Below are 21,947 nucleotides of genomic sequence, written 5' to 3'. Positions count from 1 at the left end.
GTTCTTCTTCCAGTGTGACTTCATCTTCTTCCAAGCGTTTGGTTCAATTTTTAATCGCACGATTGTCATTGAATTCAGGTAGTATATAAGATGCAAAGAACTGTACTTTCATCTGAACAGCCTCATACCGAGCTTATTTGTGTGTTCTTCCATTTAAGGCCACTAATGGAAAACACGCAAGTTGTAGTGGAATTGGTGTTCAACAATTCAGCACCAGTTGAAGAAATCCCAGATGACGATGAAGTCGTAGAAACCTTAGTAGAAGCTATAAAGAACAACTCCTTCGAGCTTCCTCTCGACCCAGACTCAATTGCAGTCATTTGTAAGTAACAACAATCTTGCTCATGGATTTTACAGATCAGAAAACAAACAAACACGCAATGATCTATTCTTCTCTCCGAAGCTTCAAATTTATCGGCAGTCACTCAAGGACCAACATCATCTCTTGCCTTAACATCAGCAACAACTCAAGAGACGACAGATATTATCACTGTTCCTGAACAAATTGTGACTCTGGAAGCGACTATTGAAGAACCTTTTGTGGAAGACCTTAACAATCGCTTCAGCCAAATATACTTAGAATATGAGGCGCAATTGGTCACAGTGGTGGGTACTAAATGTCAAAAGCCTAGAATGGCCAGATTTTTTCAGCATATTGCCTGAACGTATAAATCTGTTCTTCTTCCAGTGTGACTTCATCTTCTTCCAAGCGTTTGGTTCAATTTTTAATCGCACGATTGTCATTGAATTCAGGTAGTATATAAGATGCAAAGAACTGTACTTTCACCTGAACAGCCTCATACTGAGCTTATTTGTGTGTTCTTCCATTTAAGGCCACTAATGGAAAACACGCAAGTTGTAGTGGAATTGGTGTTCAACAATTCAGCACCAGTTGAAAAAATCCCAGATGACGATAAAGTCGTAGAAACCTTAGTAGAAGCTGTAAAGAACAACTCCTTCGAGCTTCCTCTCGACCCAGACTCAATTGCAGTCATTTGTAAGAAACAAAAATCTTGTTCATGGATTTTACAGATCAGAAAACAAACACACATTGATCTATTCTTCTCTCCGAAGCTTCAAATTTATCGGCAGTCACTCAAGGACCAACATCATCTCTTGCCTTAACATCAGCAACAACTCAAGAGACGACAGATATTATCACTGTTCCTGAACAAATTGTGACTCTGGAAGCGACTATTGAAGAACCTTTTGTGGAAGACCTTAACAATCGCTTCAGTCAAATATACTTAGAATATGAGGCGCAATTGGTCACAGTGGTGGGTACTAAATGTCAAAAGCCTACAATGGCCAGATTTTTTTCAGCATATTGCCTGAATATATAAATCTGTTCTTCTTCCAGTGTGACTTCATCTTCTCCCAAGCGTTTGGTTCAATTTTTAATCGCACGATTGTCATTGAATTCAGGTAGTATATAAGATGCAAAGTACTGTACTTTCACCTGAACAGCCTCATACTAAGTTTAATTGCGTGTTCTTCATTTAAGGCCACAAATGGAAAACACGCAAGTTGTAGTGGAATTGGTGTTCAACAATTCAGCACCAGTTGAAAAAATCCCAGATGACGATGAAGTCGTAGAAACCTTAGTAGAAGCTGTAAAGAACGACTCCTTCGAGCTTCCTCTCGACCCAGACTCAATTGCAGTCATTTGTAAGTAACAACAATCTTGCTCATGGATTTTAAATATCAGAAAACAAACAACACACATTGATCTATTCTTCTCCCTGAAGCACCAAATTCATTGACAACCACTCCAGGACCAACATCATCTCTCGCCTTAACAACAACAGCCCTTGGCTCAATCCCAGCAACAACTGAACAGATGACAGATATTATCACTGTTCCTGAACAAATTGTGACTCTGGAAGCGACTATTGAAGAACCTTTTGTGGAAGACCTTAACAATCGCTTCAGTCAAATATACTTAGAATATGAGGCGCAATTGGTCACAGTGGTGGGTACTAAATGTCAAAAGCCTAGAATGGCCAGATTTTTTTCAGCATATTGCCTGAATGTATAAATCTGGTCTTCTTCCAGTGTGACCTCATCTTCTTCCAAGCGTTTGGTTCAATTTTTAATCGCACGAATGTCATTGAATTCAGGTAGTATACAAGATGCAAAGTACTGTACTTTCACCTGAACAGCCTCATACTAAGTTTAATTGCGTGTTCTTCCATTTAAGGCCACGAATGGAAAATACGCAAGTCATAGTGGAATTGGTGTTCAACAATTCAGCACCAGTTGAAAAAATCCCAGATGACGATAAAGTCGTAGAAACCTTAGTAGAAGCTGTAAAGAACAACTCCTTCGAGCTTCCTCTCGACCCAGACTCAATTGCAGTCATTTGTAAGTAACAACAATCTTGTTCATGGATTTTAAATATCAGAAAACAAACACACATTGATCTATTCTTCTCCCTGAAGCACCAAATTCATTGACAACCACTCAAGGACCAACATCATCTCTCGCCTTAACAACAACAGCCCTTGGCTCAATCCCAGCAACAACTGAACAGATGACAGATAGTATCACTGTTTCTGAACAAATTGTGACTCTGGAAGCGACTATTGAAGAACCTTTTGTGGAAGACCTTAACAATCGCTTCAGCCAAATATACTTAGAATATGAGGCGCAATTGGTCACAGTGGTGGGTACTAAATGTCAAAAGCCTAGAATGGCCAGATTTTTTTCAGCATATTGCCTGAATGTATAAATCTGTTCTTCTTCCAGTGTGACCTCATCTTCTTCCAAGCGTTTGGTTCCATTTTTAATCGCACGATTGTCATTGAATTCAGGTAGTATATAAGATGCAAAGTATTGTACTTTCACCTGAACAGCCTCATACCGAGCTTATTTGTGTGTTCTTCCATTTAAGGCCACTAATGGAAAACACGCAAGTCGTAGTGGAATTGGTGTTCAACAATTCAGCACCAGTTGAAAAAATCCCAGGTGACGATGAAGTCGTAAAAACCTTAGTAGAAGCTGTAAAGAGTAGCAACAACACCTTTGACCTTCCTCTCGACCCAGACTCAATTGCAGTCATTTGTAAGTAGCAACAATCTTGTTCATGGATTTTAAATATCAGAAAACAAACACACATTGATCTATTCTTCTCCCTGAAGCACCAAATTCATTAACAACCACTCAAGGACCAACATCATCTCTCGCCTTATCAACAACAGCCCTTGGCTCAATCCCAGCAACAACTGAACAGACGACAGATAGTATCACTGTTCCTGAACAAATTGTGACTCTGGAAGCGACTATTGAAGAACCTTTTGTGGAAGACCTTAACAATCGCTTCAGTCAAATATACTTAGAATATGAGGCGCAATTGGTCACAGTGGTGGGTACTAAATGTCAAAAGCCTACAATGGCCAGATTTTTTTCAGCATATTGCCTGAATATATAAATCTGTTCTTCTTCCAGTGTGACTTCATCTTCTCCCAAGCGTTTGGTTCAATTTTTAATCGCACGATTGTCATTGAATTCAGGTAGTATATAAGATGCAAAGTACTGTACTTTCACCTGAACAGCCTCATACTAAGTTTAATTGCGTGTTCTTCATTTAAGGCCACAAATGGAAAACACGCAAGTTGTAGTGGAATTGGTGTTCAACAATTCAGCACCAGTTGAAAAAATCCCAGATGACGATAAAGTCGTAGAAACCTTCGTAGAAGCTGTAAAGAACGACTCCTTCGAGCTTCCTCTGGACCCATACTCAATTGCAGTCATTTGTAAGTAACAACAATCTTGTTCATGGATTTTAAATATCAGAAAACAAACACACATTGATCTATTCGTCTCTCTGAAGCTTCAAATTCATCGACAACCACTCAAGGACCAACATCATCTTTTGCTTTGACATCAGCAACAACTCAAGAGACAATAGATATTATCACTGTGCCTGGAAAAGTTCTGACTCTTGAAGCGACTCTTGAGAAACCTTTTGTGGAAGACTTTAACAATCCCATCAGTCAACAATACATAGAACTTGAGGTGCAAGTGGTCACAGTGGTGGGTACTAAATGCCAAAAGCCTAGAATGGCCTGATTTTTTTCAGCATATTGCCTGAATGTATAAATCTGTTCTTCTTCCAGTGTGACCTCATCTTCTTCCAAGCGTTTGGTTCCATTTTTAATCGCACGATTGTCATTGAATTCAGGTAGTATATAAGATGCAAAGTATTGTACTTTCACCTGAACAGCCTCATACCGAGTTTATTTGTGTGTTCTTCCATTTAAGGCCACTAATGGAAAACACGCAAGTTGTAGTGGAATTGGTGTTCAACAATTCAGCACCAGTTGAAAAAATCCCAGATGAAGATGAAGTCGTAGAAACCTTAGTAGAAGCTGTAAAGAACAACTCCTTCGAGCTTCCTCTTGACCCAGACTCAATTGCAGTCATTTGTAAGTGACAACAATCTTGCTCATGGATTTTAAATATCAGAAAACAAACAACACACATTGATCTATTCTTCTCCCTGAAGCACCAAATTCATTGACAACCACTCCAGGACCAACATCATCTCTCGCCTTAACAGCAACAGCCCTTGGCTCAATCCCAGCAACAACTGAACAGACGACAGATAGTATCACTGTTCCTGAACAAATTGTGACTCTGGAAGCGACTATTGAAGAACCTTTTGTGGAAGACCTTAACAATCGCTTCAGTCAAATATACTTAGAATATGAGGCGCAATTGGTCACAGTGGTGGGTACTAAATGTCAAAAGCCTAGAATGGCCAGATTTTTTTCAGCATATTGCCTGAATGTATAAATCTGGTCTTCTTCCAGTGTGACTTCATCTTCTTCCAAGCGTTTGGTTCAATTTTTAATCGCACGATTGTCATTGAATTCAGGTAGTATATAAGATGCAAAGAACTGTACTTTCACCTGAACAGCCTCATACCGAGCTTATTTGTGTGTTCTTCCATTTAAGGCCACTAATGGAAAACACGCAAGTTGTAGTGGAATTGGTGTTCAACAATTCAGCACCAGTTGAAAAAATCCCAGATGACGATGAAGTCGTAAAAACCTTAGTAGAAGCTGTAAAGAGTAGCAACAACACCTTTGACCTTCCTCTCGACCCAGACTCAATTGCAGTCATTTGTAAGTAGCAACAATCTTGTTCATGGATTTTAAATATCAGAAAACAAACACACATTGATCTATTCTTCTCCCTGAAGCACCAAATTCATTAACAACCACTCAAGGACCAACATCATCTCTCGCCTTATCAACAACAGCCCTTGGCTCAATCCCAGCAACAACTGAACAGACGACAGATAGTATCACTGTTCCTGAACAAATTGTGACTCTGGAAGCGACTATTGAAGAACCTTTTGTGGAAGACCTTAACAATCGCTTCAGCCAAATATACTTAGAATATGAGGCGCAATTGGTCACAGTGGTGGGTACTAAATGTCAAAAGCCTAGAATGGCCAGATTTTTTCAGCATATTGCCTGAACGTATAAATCTGTTCTTCTTCCAGTGTGACTTCATCTTCTTCCAAGCGTTTGGTTCAATTTTTAATCGCACGATTGTCATTGAATTCAGGTAGTATATAAGATGCAAAGAACTGTACTTTCACCTGAACAGCCTCATACCGAGCTTATTTGTGTGTTCTTCCATTTAAGGCCACTAATGGAAAACACGCAAGTTGTAGTGGAATTGGTGTTCAACAATTCAGCACCAGTTGAAAAAATCCCAGATGACGATAAAGTCGTAGAAACCTTAGTAGAAGCTGTAAAGAACAACTCCTTCGAGCTTCCTCTCGACCCAGACTCAATTGCAGTCATTTGTAAGTAACAACAATCTTGTTCATGGATTTTAAATATCAGAAAACAAACACACATTGATCTATTCTTCTCCCTGAAGCACCAAATTCATTGACAACCACTCAAGGACCAACATCATCTCTCGCCTTAACAACAACAGCCCTTGGCTCAATCCCAGCAACAACTGAACAGATGACAGATAGTATCACTGTTCCTGAACAAATTGTGACTCTGGAAGCGACTATTGAAGAACCTTTTGTGGAAGACCTTAACAATCGCTTCAGCCAAATATACTTAGAATATGAGGCGCAATTGGTCACAGTGGTGAGTACTAAATGTCAAAAGCCTAGAATGGCCAGATTTTTTCAGCATATTGCCTGAACGTATAAAACTGTTCTCCTTCCAGTGTGACTTCATCCTCTTCCAAGCGTTTGGTTCAATTTTTAATCGCACGAATGTCATTGAATTCAGGTAGTATACAAGATGCAAAGTACTGTACTTTCACCTGAACAGCCTCATACTAAGTTTAATTGCGTGTTCTTCCATTTAAGGCCACTAATGGAAAATACGCAAGTCATAGTGGAATTGGTGTTCAACAATTCAGCACCAGTTGAAAAAATCCCAGATGACAATGAAGTCGTAGAAACCTTAGTAGAAGCTGTAAAGAACAACTCCTTCGAGCTTCCTCTCGATCCCGACTCAATTGCAGTCATTTGTAAGTAACAAAAATCTTGTTCATGGATTTTACATATCAGAAAACAAACACACATTGATCTATTCTTCTCCCTGAAGCACCAAATTCATCAACAACCACCCAAGGACCAACATCATCTCTCGCCTTATCAACAACAGCCCTTGGCTCAATCCCAGCAACAACTGAACAGACGACAGATAGTATCACTGTTCCTGAACAAATTGTGACTCTGGAAGCGACTATTGAAGAACCTTTTGTGGAAGACCTTAACAATCGCTTCAGTCAAATATACTTAGAATATGAGGCGCAATTGGTCACAGTGGTGGGTACTAAATGTCAAAAGCCTAGAATGGCCAGATTTTTTTCAGCATATTGCCTGAATGTATAAATCTGGTCTTCTTCCAGTGTGACCTCATCTTCTTACAAGCGTTTGGTTCCATTTTTAATCGCACGATTGTCATTGAATTCAGGTAGTACATAAGATGCAAAGTATTGTACTTTCACCTGAACAGCCTCATACCGAGTTTATTTGTGTGTTCTTCCATTTAAGGCCACTAATGGAAAACACGCAAGTTGTAGTGGAATTGGTGTTCAACAATTCAGCACCAGTTGAAAAAATCCCAGATGAAGATGAAGTCGTAGAAACCTTAGTAGAAGCTGTAAAGAACAACTCCTTCGAGCTTCCTCTTGACCCAGACTCAATTGCAGTCATTTGTAAGTGACAACAATCATGTTCATGGATTTTACAGATCAGAAAACAAACACGCATTGGTCTATTCTTCTCTCCGAAGCTTCAAATTTATCGACAGTCACTCAAGGACCAACATCATCTCTTGCCTTAACATCAGCAACAACTCAAGAGACGACAGATATTATCACTGTTCCTAAACAAATTGTGACTCTGGAAGCGACTATTGAAGAACCTTTTGTGGAAGACCTTAACAATCGCTTAAGTCAAATATACTTAGAATATGAGGCGCAATTGGTCACAGTGGTGGGTACTAAATGTCAAAAGCCTAGAATGGCCAGATTTTTTTCAGCATATTGCCTGAACGTAAAAATCTGTTCTTCTTCCAGTGTGACTTCATCTTCTTACAAGCGTTTGGTTCAATTTTTAATCGCACGATTGTCATTGAATTCAGGTAGTATATAAATGCAAAGTACTGTACTTTCACCTGAACAGCCTCATACCGAGCTTATTTGTGTGTTCTTCCATTTAAGGCCACTAATGGAAAACACGCAAGTTGTAGTGGAATTGGTGTTCAACAATTCAGCACCAGTTGAAAAAATCCCAGATGAAGATGAAGTCGTAGAAACCTTAGTAGAAGCTGTAAAGAACAACTCCTTCGAGCTTCCTCTTGACCCAGACTCAATTGCAGTCATTTGTAAGTAACCTTCACTCCTGCAGTATCAACGGCTTTCAATATAAACAAAAAACTTTAACAAATTTTAATTTACTGTTATGTCTGAAACACCAAAAGCCTCAGAAACCACCCGAGGACCAACATCAGCAACAACTCAACAGACAACAGATATCATCTCAGTTTCCTCACCCGTTGTGCTTCTTGAAGCCACTCTGGTGGAACCTTTTGTGAAAGAACTCAACAATCGCAGCAGTGAACAATACATAGAACTTGAAAACCAAGTTGTTTCTATGGTGGGTACAGGCTTACAGTGAATTAATTTTCCTGGCTAGTGAGCCCATCCGTCCATCCACTCATTCATCATCAATGCCGAGTCATGGAGGTAACAGATTAGGTGGGGTAGTTCTGATTTCCCTGTCTCCAGCAACCTCCTCTACAGTAGGTCTGTTTTGGGGATAATGAGGTCTTCCTATGTTATCGTCGAGGCCTAGTTCTCATATAGTTTTTGTAGGCAGGCAATTCTGAGTGGTGATCCCCCAGGTTGTGTTCCACTGTGGGGTTTCGGTTTTGTTTGTACTGTTGAACCCATCCTTTTAAAGAGTTTCAAGCTCTGCTTGTTCACCCATCACTATAGACCAGATTCCTTGAGATCCTTGTGCAAATAACCGCAGAAAGCATTGCTTCTACGATCAATTTTGCAATCAGTCGTGAACCAGAGAAGTTGAATTTGGAAATGAAACTAACTTTTACTTACCAGTTGTGCACTTTGATTCCTACAGTGTGACTTCATCTTCTTTCAAGCGTTTGGATACATTTTTATCCGCACAATTGTAATTGAATTCAAGTAAGTTTGTTAATGTGATCTATTGTACCCCAGCTTACATGATCCAGAAATAATATTAATGGAGGGCTCTTGTCATTTAAGGCCAGAAATGGGAAACACCAGTGTAGAAGTGGAACTAGAGTTCAACAGTTCGGTCTCAGTTGAAGAAATCCCAGATGCTGAAGTGATTCTAGACACATTGGTAGAAGCTGTGAAGAGCAGCAACAACTCCTTGGACCTCACCGTTATCCCAGAATCAATTGTAGTCATTTGTAAGTCAAAATTTGTCATACTTTTCAGTTCGTATCGAATTCAGAATTTTGAATTGAATAGTGAATATTACCCTTTGTTTTCGATTTAGCTGAAGAATCAACACCAACAACTCAAAGATCAACAACATCTCACACACCAACAACTGTTGAACTCACAAGTCAACAGAAAACTTCGGAAGGCTCAACGACTGATAAATTAAAAACTTCAATTGATGACTCAGCCACTACCTTTGACAAATTCTCAACTGTTACTCATGGAATAACCACTACTCAGGGATTTCCAACCAACCAATCGACAATTATTGAGGAATCAACAGCTACTACTGATGAACCAACAACTGCCACTGACAAATCAAGACCAACTCTTCATGAATCAACAGCAGCGTTTGACAAATCAACAAGTGTTGACGCATCAACAACTGTGTTTGACCAATCAACAATTGCTGTTCACATGTCTACACCTATTTTTGATGTGTCAACTTTTGCTGTTGATGAAACAACTACTAGTGACAAATCAGCAATCACAGTTGACGGAGAAACGACTATTGAGGGATCTCCAACAACTCTTGATGAATTAGCAACTGCTGATGAATTGACAGCAACTATTGACAGATCGACAATTACTAACAAATCACCAACTACTGAAGATACAAAAGAAACTATAGAAGAAGCAACTACAACTATAGTCAAAACAACTTCTTTCAACATACCAACATTTACTGACAGATCAACAACTTCCGACGAATCAACAATCGTCAGAACCACAATAATTGTTGACGAGCCGAAAGCAACTATTGAAGGACAAACAACTACCTTTGACAAGTCGACAACCATTAATGAATTAAGATCAACTACTATTAACAGCTCAGAACCAATCGGTGACAAATCAACAACACTTGACACATCAACAATTAATGCTGATGAATCATCAAATTCTATTGATGAAATTACTAGTATTAACAAATCAACAACTGCGTTTGACCAATTAACAACAGCTCGTGACAAGTCAACAACTCTTGAGCGATTGTCAACAACTGTTGACGAATCAACGGTGACTACTGAAGAATCAACCAAAGCTTTTGAAGAATTAACAACCACTTATGATATTACAATTAGCACTGATGGTTCATTGATTACTGATGGTTCATTAATTACTGACAAATCATCAGCTACTGAAGAACCAACAGAATCTCTCAACAAACCAACAACAAATATTTTCAGATCAACTTCTATCAAGGACCCCACATTCATTGATGGATCGTCAACTGTTGCTGAATCAACAACAGCCATCGACCAATCAACAATAAACACTGACGAACCAAGAACAACAACTGAAGGATCAACAGTTATCATTGACAAGTCAACAACTATTGATGGATCAGAACAGATAACTGATAAATCAACTCTTACTAACAAAAGGACAACTGCAGAGAAATTGACAACAACTACTGATGAATCACCAACGACACTTGATGGATTAACAAATGCCGTTAATGGAGCGACTTTTACTCACCATTCAACGGTTGTATTTGACCACTCAGCAACTGTTGTTGACAAATCAACAACTACTGTTGAAAAAGTAACAATCACTTTTGACGACTCAGCAACCTCTACCGACAAGTCAACCGTCACTATTGATGAGTCAACAGCTACTAACGAACAAACTTCTCTTGGCAAATCAACAACTATGACTGAAACAACATTTATTGACAGATTAACCACCACTTTGCAAAAATTGACAATTAATGATGACCTTACAAGTATACATGAATCAACAACGACAATTGACAGAATAACTGAAAATTTGGGTGTAACAACTACTATTGACGCATCGACTAGTTTTGACAAATCATCAACTACTAAAGAACAAATGACAACTAATGACAAAAAAGCTACAATAGATGATTCCACTATTACTGACCAATCAACACTTTTTGACAAATCAACTACGACTGACAATACAAACACCATTGTTGACAAATTAGCAACCACAAATGAGTTAACATCGGTTACTGAAGAACCGATAACGAGCGATGACTCAATAGCTACTGTTAAAGAATCTACAACTTCCACTGACAAGTCAACAACTTTTGACAAATCAACAACCACTGAAAAATTAGCATTAATTACTGAAGAGCAAACCACAAGCAGTGATTACTCAACGTCTTCTGAGAAATCAACAACCACTGATGAAGTAAAACTAATCACTGAAGAACCAACAACTAGTGACAAAACAATCGCTACGACTATTACTGACAAATCAACAACACTTTTTGACAAATCAACTACCACTGACAAGACAACAACCATTGTTGACAAAATAGCAATCACAAATGAGTTCACATCGATTACTGAAGAACCGATCACAATTGATGACTCAGTAGCTACTGTTGAAGACTCTACAACTTCTATTGACGAGTTACCTACTTTCAGCAGATCAACAACCATTGTTGAACGAACAACTAGTGACAAATCAACAACTACTATTGATGACTTAACTATGACTGAACAATCGATAGAGCATTTTGACCAATCATCTACTGTTGACAAATCAACAACCAATAATGACTTAACTTTGATTACTGAGGAACCGTTAACTGGCGATGGATCAATAAGTACTTTTGATGACTCAACAGCTCTTTTCGAGGTATCAGCGACTACAGACAGACCACTAACAATGACTAATAGACCAAGAACAACTGAAGAGGCCACCACTGCAAACATCTCAGCTCTCCCACCAGTCGTGTCAGTTGAAGCCACTCTGGAGGAACCGTTTGTGACAGAATTGAACAATCCCAACAGTGAGCAATACAGAGAACTCGAAACAAAGGTTGTGTCAATGGTAGGTAAAGGTTTGACTTATTCCATTTTCAGACAGGTTTGTGATTTTTTCCTGGAACAGCACATCCAGTCTAGAGTAGGATGAGACGGCTCACAGTACTACTTCCAGGGTATGTCCGACCAGCTGAAAGCCTCACGGCTGAAGTTCTTTCAGTTAAACTGGAGACAGGGAAATTTAAAACCATCATGCTTAGACTGCAGCACCTGTCACCTACATATGTACACATGAGAGTGGATGGATGGAGAGACAATTTCATGTGATATTTGCTAATTCAGTAATTTCCTTAACGTAACTTTGATTCTTCTTACAGTGTGACTTGATCCTCTTGCAAGAATTTGGGACCATTTTCATCCGCACAATCGTGACTGGATTTAGGTAATATTTGAACTTCAAGAAGTATATGGCCATGTCAACTCACTCTGCAATCTTCATTTAAGTCCAAAAGAGGGAAATACCCGAGTGGAATTGGATCTGGAATTCAACAGTTCTATACCGAGTGATCAAATCCCTGAAGCCGATGTGGTCGTCGAGACATTGGTACAAGCTGTGAACATCCCCAACGACAATTTTCCCCTTAAGATTGATCCAGACTCGATTGCCGTCATATGTAAGTAAAGACTTGAGTCACCACCGTGAAATTCGCTTCTGTTATTGTCAATTAAAATTTTGTTGATTACTTGCATTTAAACAGCATCTGAAACTACAACTCGCGGACCAAGCTCCAGCCATGTTCCTGCAACTGTAGTTCCAAACACGGCCCACATATCCACAAGTAAAGGTCAAACCACCACCCATGTCCTTGAAACTAACGAGCCAACCACCAGCCAAGTCCTCGCAACCAACGGACCCACTACCACCCCTATTCCTGAAACTACAAGGCCAACCTCCACCCACATCCCTGCAACCAATGGGCCGGCCAGCAGCCACGTCCCCACAACTAAAGGACCAACGACAACCCATGTTACTGCAACTGATGGGCCAACCACCTCCCAAATCTCTGCAACCAACAAGCCAAGCACCAGCCTAGTCACTGCGACTAAAGGACCAACCACCATCCATGTTGTTGCAACTGAAGAGCAAACCACAACTCATATCCCTGCAACCAACGGTCCAACCACCACCCATGTTGTTGAAACTGAAGGGCCAACCACAACTCATATCCCTGCAACCAATGGGCCGACCAGCAGCCACGTCCCCACAACTAAAGGACCAACGACAACCCATGTGACTGCAACTGATGGACCAACCACCTCCCAAATCTCTGCAACCAACAAGCCAAGCACCAGCCTAGTCACTGCAACTAAAGGACCAACCACCATCCATGTTGTTGCAACTGAAGAGCAAACCACAACTCATATCCCTGCAACCAACGGGCCAACCACCACCCATGTTGTTGCAACTGAAGAGCAAACCACAACTCATATCCCTGCAACCAATGGGCCAACAACGACCCGTGTTGCTGCAACTGATGGGCCAACCACAACTCATATCCCTGCAACCAATGGGCCAACAACGACCCGTGTTGCTGCAACTGATGGGCCCACCACCTCCCAAATCTCTGCAACCAACAAGCCAAGCACCAGCCTAGTCACTGCAACAAAAGTACCGACCACCACCCATGTTGTTGCAACTGAAGAGCAAACCACAACTCATATCCCTGCAACCAATGGGCCAACCACCACCCATGTTGCTGCAACTGAAGGGCCAACCACAACTCATATCCCTGCAACCAATGGGCCAACAACGACCCGTGTTGCTGCAACTGATGGGCCAACCACAACTCATATCCCTGCAACCAATGGGCCAACAACGACCCGTGTTGCTGCAACTGATGGGCCCACCACCTCCCAAATCTCTGCAACCAACAAGCCAAGCACCAGCCTAGTCACTGCAACAAAAGTACCGACCACCACCCATGTTGTTGCAACTGAAGAGCAAACCACAACTCATATCCCTGCAACCAACGGGCCAACCACCACCCATGTTGTTGCAACTGAAGAGCAAACCACAACTCATATCCCTGCAACCAATGGGCCAACCACCACCCATGTTGCTGCAACTGAAGGGCCAACCACAACTCATATCCCTGCAACCAACGGTCCAACGACGACCCATGTTGCTGCAACTGATGGGCCAACCACCTCCCAAATCTTTGCAACCAACAAGCCAAGCACCAGCCATGTCACTGCAACCAGTGGGCCAACCACCACCCATGTTGTTGCAACTGAAGAGCAAACCACAACTCATATCCCTGCAACCAACGGGCCAACCACCACCCATGTTGCTGCAACTGAAGGGCCAACCACAACTCATATCCCTGCAACCAACGGTCCAACAACGACCCATGTTGCTGCAACTGATGGGCCAACCACCTCCCAAATCTTTGCAACTAACAAGCCAAGCACCAGCCATATCACTGCAACTAAAGGACCAACCACCACCCATGTTGTTGCAACCAACAGGCCAACAACCAGCCATGTTCCTGCAACTATAGGTCAAACTACAACCCATGTTCCTGCTACTGAAGGGCTAACCACCACCCACATCCCTGCAACCAACGGGCCAACAACCAGCAATGTCCCTGCAACTAAAGGGCCAACGACAACCCATGTTTCTGCAACTGAAGGGCCAATCACCACCCTTGCTCCTGCAACCCCAAATCCAACTGTTCCAAAAACAACAACTCTATCAGAAGTCATCACATCTCCACCAGCAGTTGTTACTCTGACAGCAACTTTAGAGGAACCATTTTTGGAAGCATACAATGATGCCAGCAGTGCGGAATACAGAGCTCTTGAAACCCAAGTTGTGACGGCGGTGAGTACACGCGTTCTCCACACTCAGCTTTTAGTTGATTTTTTTCTCTAGGTTCAAATCAGTTGCATTTTCCTCCACGTTACAGTGTGACGCCATCTACAGGCAGAGATTCTTTCTCACCTTCATCCGTACCTTTGTAATTCGGATAGTGTAAGTTTCCTTAATTATTTTTTGGCACCAACGCAAGGTTAAGTCCCAACGATTGCACATTTATGCAGTCGTGCTGTGGTTGTGACTCGAATGGACAACACACGAGTGGACGTAGGACTGGAGTTCAAGAACATTTCTTCTACTCCGGAGGACGAGGTTGTCGTCAACACCTTAGAAGAAACTCTGGCTCAGCCCAACAACACGTTCAACATCAGCATCGTCGCCAACACCGTACAAGTTATCGGTGGGTCTACCACCAAACTGCATATAATTTGCCTAAGAACTCTTGCCGCCACGACTTCGTTTGACTGTTTTGACAGAATCCCCGCAATCCGCTCAAGCGACGACTGCCAGCAACACTAACAGTCCAGCTGCTAACACCGTAGCTCTCGTCACGCGGACCTTGACGTTTACATCCATTGGAGAGACGTTCACAAGCGACCTGCTCAATCAGTCTTCGGCAGCGTTCATTGACCGAGCCGGGCGCATCAAGACAATTGTGAGACGCATGGAATACACTCTCATTCAATTAAAACTATAACAGAAAGGATTGATGCTAACTTTTGGTTTGGTTGAATCCTGACTTGAACCCGAAGCTGATACATGCGAATGTTCTTTCCACAGCTTGGGCAACTCTTCACAATCACATTTTCTGCATTTAGAGACCTGACAGTAACCTCATTCAGGTATTTTAATTTGTACAGTGGGAAAAAATAGTATTTATTCAACCACCAATTGTGCAAGTTCTCCTACTTGAAAAGATTACAGAGGCCTGTAATTGTCAACATGGGTAAACCTCAACCCTGAGAGACAGAATGTGGGGGGAAAAAACAGAAAATCACATTGTTTGATTTTTAAATAATTTATTTGCAAATCCTGGTGGAAAATAAGTATTTGGTCAATACCAAAAGTTCATCTGAATACTTTGTTATGTACCCTTTGTTGGCGATAACGGAGGCCAAACGTTTTCTGTAACTCTTCACTCGGCGTAAAGAAATCAGCTGTGGGAGCAATTATTAGAAAATGGAAGACATACAAGACCACTGATAATCTCTCTCGATCTGGGGCTCCATGCAAGATCTCACCCCGTGGCGTCAAAATGATAACAAGAACGGTGAGCAAAAATCCCAGAACCACACGGGGGGACCTAGTGAATGACCTACAGAGAGCTGGGACCATAGTAACAAAGGCTACTATCAGTAACACAGTGCGCCGCCAGGGACTCAAATCCTGCACTGGTAGACTTGCCCCCCTGGTGAAGCCAGTACACGTCCAGGCCCGTCTGCGGTTCGCTAGAGAGCATTTGGATGATCCACAAGAGGACTAGGAGAATGTGTTATGGTCAGATGAAACCAAAATAGAACTTTTTGGTAGAAACACAGGTCTCGTGTTTGGAGGAGAAAGAATACTGAAATGCATCCGAATAACATCATACCCACTGTGAAGCATGGGGGTGGAAACATCATGCTTTGGGGCTGTTTTTCTGCAAAGGGACCAGGACGACTGAATGGGGCCATGTATCGAGAGATTTTGAGTGAAAATCTCCTTCCATCAGCAAGGGCATTGAAGATGAGACTTGGCTGGGTCTTTCAGCATGACAATGATCCCAAACACACAGCCAGGGCAACAAAGGAGTGGCTTCTTAAGAAGCATTTCAAGGTTCTGGAGTGGCCTAGCCAGTCTCCAGATCTAAACCCCATAGAAAATCTGTGGAGGGTGTTGAAAGTCCGTGTTGCCCAACGACAGCCCCAAAACATCACTGCTCTCGAGGAGATCTGAGAACTTGCACAATTAGTGGTTGACTAAATACTTATTTGCCCCACTGTATTTGAAAAGAATAACAAACTGAATCTCTATGTGTATGTACATTAATGGCTTGTTTATTGATTCATTTTAGTAATGGTTCCATTATCAACAACATGGACCTGCGCTTCACATCCGACAATGTACCCGCCAATAGCGTGATTGCCAGCGTTTTGATCAACGCTGCCCCCAACATCACAGCCTTCAACGTTAACACATCGTCCATTTTTGTGGACGGTGTAGGTAAGCTCCTAAAAATGTTTTTTTCAAAATCATTCAAAATCACTGAGTTGTTATATTTCTTCTAATTTGAATAGAGTTTTCAAGTGGGACAAGCCACAAAACCAGCCTCGTCACTGCATCCGGCGTGGTGCTGTTGTCATGGTTACTTTCAAGCCTGCTTTAAGGGGCCCAAAATGGGTCCCTAGAATATTATAAGTTGATGTTGTATTATCATTTCTGGGAGTCTATAACTTAATGCAAATAAAATAAGCTTTTTTAAACCTTATACTAACTAAAACCTGTAAATACTAGAAGAATAAAAGTGCACACTGTAAGAATTAAAGCCTCTGTACACTGTATAAACGAAAGTGTATTGTTTCAATGTACTCTATGGATGAAAGAAAATGGACGTTGCAAAATATGTGTGAGGGATATGATATGAAAATCTCAGTAAAAACACAACATGATTAAAAACTGTTCTAAAATTCCCTTGTCTATTTTGTTTTCTTGCCTGTCTTCATACACATTAAAGCTTTTGCACATTTGATATCTAGCGGAAGCTTTTACTGTAATTTTCAGACTAGAAACTAGTACTAGTACTAGCGGCTTAGGTAACACTTTATTTGGCGTCATAAGACTGCCATAAGACTGTCATAGTTATGAAATGACACTATCATGGGCATTAATGAATGCTTATGACTGATGTCAACAAGTATCATCCAGCGAAAATGTCACTTATGACGGATGTCAACAAGTATCATCCAGCGAAAATGTCACTAACTCCATTTATGTCCAGCTTGGATCTTTTACGTCCATTCAAAATCCATCTTCATCTGTGATAAGCATTCATTAATGCTCATGGCAGTAACATGTTATTATGATGAATGTCTTATTACAGTCCCATTGCACCACTGTGAAAGAAAGTGTTACCAAATTCCATAACTAGCAATTAATGAAACAACTACAACAGTAACTGAAGAAGTATATCATTGAACATGAATTTTGATTTTTCAAATCTGTTGCGCTGCAATGCATGATAGGAGGTATGTTGGACGACAACAGTGTTGACAGCAGGTGGCAGCAGAGGTTGACTGTCTCCCCCAAGAGAACGGCCAAATGAAGCTTCATGGTGGTTCATTTGGTCTTATGATACCGCTGTGAAAAAAATGTGTTACCAGTTGATATGCTTTGCTGTAAATATCCCATAGTACAGTGAGGACAGCTCCAGCTTATAGTCCAGTGTGGCTTATCTATGAACAAATTATGTTTTTGTGTCAAATTGACAAATTGACACCATCATGGCCATTAATGTCATTATGTGTCATCCGGCAAATTATGTCACTAAATCCATTTATGTCCAGATCGGATCTTTTACAGCTATTGAAAAGTGAGATAATTTGCCGGATGACACAAAATGACATCTGTCGTAAGCATTCATTAATGCCCATGGCAGTGTCATGTTATAATTATGATGGTGTTATGACAGTCTTATGGTACCACTGTAAAATAAAGTATTACCAAATACCATAACTAGCAATTAATGAAACAAATGGAACAGTAATTGAAGAAATAATCAGCACAAAACATGAATTTTAATTGCTATTTACACCTGTATCGCCGCAATGGATGCGAGAGGCATGTTGAACAACAACTGTTTACAGCAGAGGTTCACTGCCTCCTCCAAGGGAGCAGTGATGGCCAAATGAAGCTTCTTGAAGCAATGAAGCTTCATGGTGGTTCATTTGTTCATATAGCAGTCCTATGGCGCCACTGTCAATTAAAGTGCTACCAAATACCATAACTAGCAATTAAAGATGTCGATCGATCGGGTCCGATCACGTCATTTTCAAAGTATCGGAATCAGCAAAAAAACATCGGACATGTCTTTTTTTTAATATATATATATTTTTTTTAATAAAATCGTTTTCTAATTGTATGTAACATTACGGACAAAGTGTCTTACACTCATCCAGAGTCTTTAGTTTTGGGTTTAAAGTAGGGCTATCAAATTTATCACGTTAACGGCGGTAATTACTTTTTTAAAAAATTAATCACGTTAAAATATTAAACGCAATTAACGCATGCGCTGCACGACCCACTCATGTATTGTCGCGTTCAATTTATATTGGTGCCGTTTAACCTACAAATGGAGCTAAAAGGCAGCGTAAAATGAGTAGAGTGAATTCTGGCAGTCTTGGGAACCTGTTATGAATTGATTAAAGCCTTACAAACCCTCTCCCAACAATTAGAAATATCGTGGGAAGCGACGTGGTGAAGTAAAGAAATAGTTGATCTTTATCTTAACACCCTGTGGTAAGTCTCAACGCAGAGAAGATATATCAATTGGTGCCACTACGCACAGTCATGGTTGCACTTCCCATCATGCATTTGGGCAGAACAGTTAAATGGCTACAGTATCATTTACTGAAAGCTCAACAAATACACTAGATGGCAATATTTAGTCACAATATACAAAGTCACATTTATCCTTTAAGAATTACAAGTCTTTCTATCCATGGATCCCTGACACAGAAAGAATGTTAATAATGTAAATGCCATCTTGAGGATTTATTGTCATCATAAACAAATACAGTACTTATGCACTGTTTGTTGAATGTAAATATTCGTCCGAGTTTTATTCATTTTTTTCTTAATGCATTGCCAAAATGTATATGATCGGGAAAAATTATCGGGAATGATTGCAATTGAATCGGGAGAAAAAAAAAAAAAAACAATCAGATCGGGAAATATCGGGATCGGATCAGGAGCAAAAAAACATGATCGGAACAACCCTACTAGCAATTAATGAAACAAATAGAACAGTAACTGAAGAAATAATTAGCACAGCACATTAATTTTGTTATTTACATCTGTATCGCCGCAATGCATGCTAAGAGGCATGTTGGATGACAACAGTGTTAACAGCAGGTGGCAGCAGAGGTTGACTGTCTCCTCCAAGGGAGCAGTGATGGCCAAATGAAGCTTCATGGTGATTCATTTGTTCGTATGACAGTGTTATGGCGCCACTGTCAAATAAAGTGTTACCAAATACCATAACTAGCAATTAATGAAACAAATGGAACAGCAACTGAAGAAATAATTAGCACAGAACATAAATTTTAATTGTTATTTAAATCTGTATCGCCGCAATGGATGCTAAGAGGCATGTTGGACCACAACAGTGTTTACAGTAGATGGCAGCAGAGGTTGACTGTCTCCTCCAAGGGAGTAGTGATGGCGTAATGAAGCTTCTTGAAGCAATGAAGCTTCATGGTGGTTCATTTGTTCGTATGACAGTCTTATGGCACCACCCTCAAATAAAGTGTTACCAAATACCATAACTAGCAATTAATGAAACAAATGGAACAGTAACTGAAGAGGTAATTAGCCCGGAACACGAATTTTGTTACTTACATCTGTATCGCCGCAATGGATGCTAGGAGTCATGTTGGACGACCACAGTATTAACAGCAGGTGGCAGCAGAGGTTGACCGTCTCCTCCAAGGGAGCAGTGATGAACAAATGAAGCTTCTTGAAGCAATGAAGCTTCATGGTGGTTCATTTGTTCGTATGACAGTCTTGTGGCGCCACTGTCAAATAAAGTGTTACCAAATACCATAACTAGCAATTAATGAAACAAATGGAACAGCAACTGAAAAAATAATCAGCACAGAACATGAATTTCAATTGATGAAACAAATGGAACAGCAACTGAAGAAATAATTAGCACAGAACATGAATTTCAATTGTTATTTAAATCTTTATTGCTGCAATGCATACTAGGAAGCATGTTGGACGACAACAGTGTTTACAGCAGGTGGCAGCAGAGGTTGACTGTCTCCTCCAAGGGAGCAGTGATAGCCAAATGAATTTTCTTGAACCAACAAAGCTCACTCATCGAACGCAATTTCGTTGTCATCTGTTGGTGTCAACGACTAATAAAGCTATTCTGATCCTGTTATCGTCTCGTCATCCTCATGAAAAATGTGTTCGTTGTTGAAAGATTTTCGCCCCTTTTCTGTGTCATGGGACGTGGAAAGCACCAATAAAGAGACGTGAAAAGATGGGCAAGTACTGCGCGCCACAGTTGGACCTACTTGCTCACTGATGGGTTTTATTGGTTAATATCTTGTTCACCTGCCTAATCTTGCTTTTACTCGTGTTGCTACCTCTAGTGCTTACTTACGGCACAGTTGCAAGGGGCTAATCGATGAAAATTAAACAATCAAAAATGCACTTATGTGTAGGGTGTTCCAAAATGGTTGACCCCATTCTAAATGCCCATATCATCACTACTTGATGGATCTGAATGAAACTAAATACACATTTTTATTAGTTAAATTTACAAAAAAAAGTACAAATATTTGTTGGTTCTATTACAGATTTTCATAAATGTTCAATATGAGCGCCGCCTGTGACTCTGCACACGTCGAGTCAGTATTTGAGCTCGTGCTAAACTTGTTGAAATTTCTTAAAATTTTGGGTTCCAAGTCCTAATTTGTTTGTTGTTGGTGCCTTCTTTGCAAAAAAATTTTTTTTTTTTTTTTTTAAATCTGTCCTGTTGAGCTGTTTGACACGGAGAATGGAAGTCTAAGTGGACGGTTGGTCTGAACATTTTTAATGTTTCACGTTAAGAGTATGACATACTCCCATTGTGATGATTCAAGTTTAAAGAAGCAGAATAGATACACAACGCCATCTTATCACAGAAGCCCAACGTGTGCGTCACGAGCAAGAGTGACGCACCAACTCTGCCAATCAGTTCTCCCGACAATGAACAAGGACAAAGACCAGCGCGCTTTGTCCTAAAACAAGTAGCGCCAGCCCGGATAACAAAGTTGATAGCGGGCGCTTGGGACGTCAAGACCAGCGTTGGATGCCGTGGCAACCACGTCCCATCCACGCACGAACCTAAACTGGCCACAGGGGGAAGGTTCCAAAAGCAATGCCCGGACACACCTTCGGCCCGGCCTCCTACACCACAGACTTAAAAAACACTGGACACTGAGACAACACAGATTTGCTGCTTGGAAACATTTGCTATGTAGCCTTGTTTTGGATTTAGCATTGTCCCCCCGTCGTCTGTTTTTGCCTTGTTTTTTGACCATTGTCGACGAAGAAATTGTCAACCTGCTTTCGGTGAGTCTTCTTCAAACTTTTGG

The 21,947-nt window shown here is 40.8% G+C and overlaps 1 protein-coding gene across 3 annotated transcripts; it reads left to right on the top strand.

Annotated features, from left to right (window-relative positions):
• The first annotated feature begins 1,757 nt into the window (after nt 1-1,757).
• On the top strand, nt 1,758-17,247 carry LOC130928486 (mucin-2-like). Of its 3 annotated transcripts, XM_057855139.1 has the most exons (31): nt 1,758-1,972; nt 2,056-2,120; nt 2,201-2,364; nt 2,442-2,665; nt 2,749-2,813; nt 2,894-3,063; nt 3,141-3,364; nt 4,119-4,183; nt 4,264-4,427; nt 4,508-4,731; nt 4,815-4,879; nt 4,960-5,129; nt 5,207-5,430; nt 5,513-5,577; nt 5,658-5,821; nt 6,591-6,814; nt 7,570-7,634; nt 7,714-7,877; nt 7,974-8,149; nt 8,636-8,700; nt 8,782-8,951; nt 9,041-11,793; nt 12,104-12,168; nt 12,231-12,400; nt 12,485-14,610; nt 14,696-14,760; nt 14,829-15,004; nt 15,081-15,259; nt 15,385-15,446; nt 16,658-16,806; nt 16,881-17,247. In XM_057855139.1, exons 1-31 carry the CDS (start codon nt 1,841-1,843, stop codon nt 16,967-16,969), a joined length of 8,883 nt encoding a protein of 2,960 aa, XP_057711122.1. In that variant the 5' UTR covers nt 1,758-1,840; the 3' UTR covers nt 16,970-17,247. The 3 variants fall into 3 exon arrangements, with proteins under 3 accessions (XP_057711122.1, XP_057711123.1, XP_057711124.1); XM_057855140.1 differs by lacking the exons at nt 2,442-2,665; nt 2,749-2,813; nt 2,894-3,063; XM_057855141.1 differs by lacking the exons at nt 8,636-8,700; nt 8,782-8,951; nt 9,041-11,793.
• The last annotated feature ends 4,700 nt before the right edge of the window (nt 17,248-21,947 follow it).

This window comes from Corythoichthys intestinalis, chromosome 13 (genome assembly GCF_030265065.1).
Source record: "Corythoichthys intestinalis isolate RoL2023-P3 chromosome 13, ASM3026506v1, whole genome shotgun sequence".
NCBI lineage: Eukaryota > Metazoa > Chordata > Actinopteri > Syngnathiformes > Syngnathidae > Corythoichthys > Corythoichthys intestinalis.
This window is presented reverse-complemented; position numbering and strand designations above follow the sequence as displayed.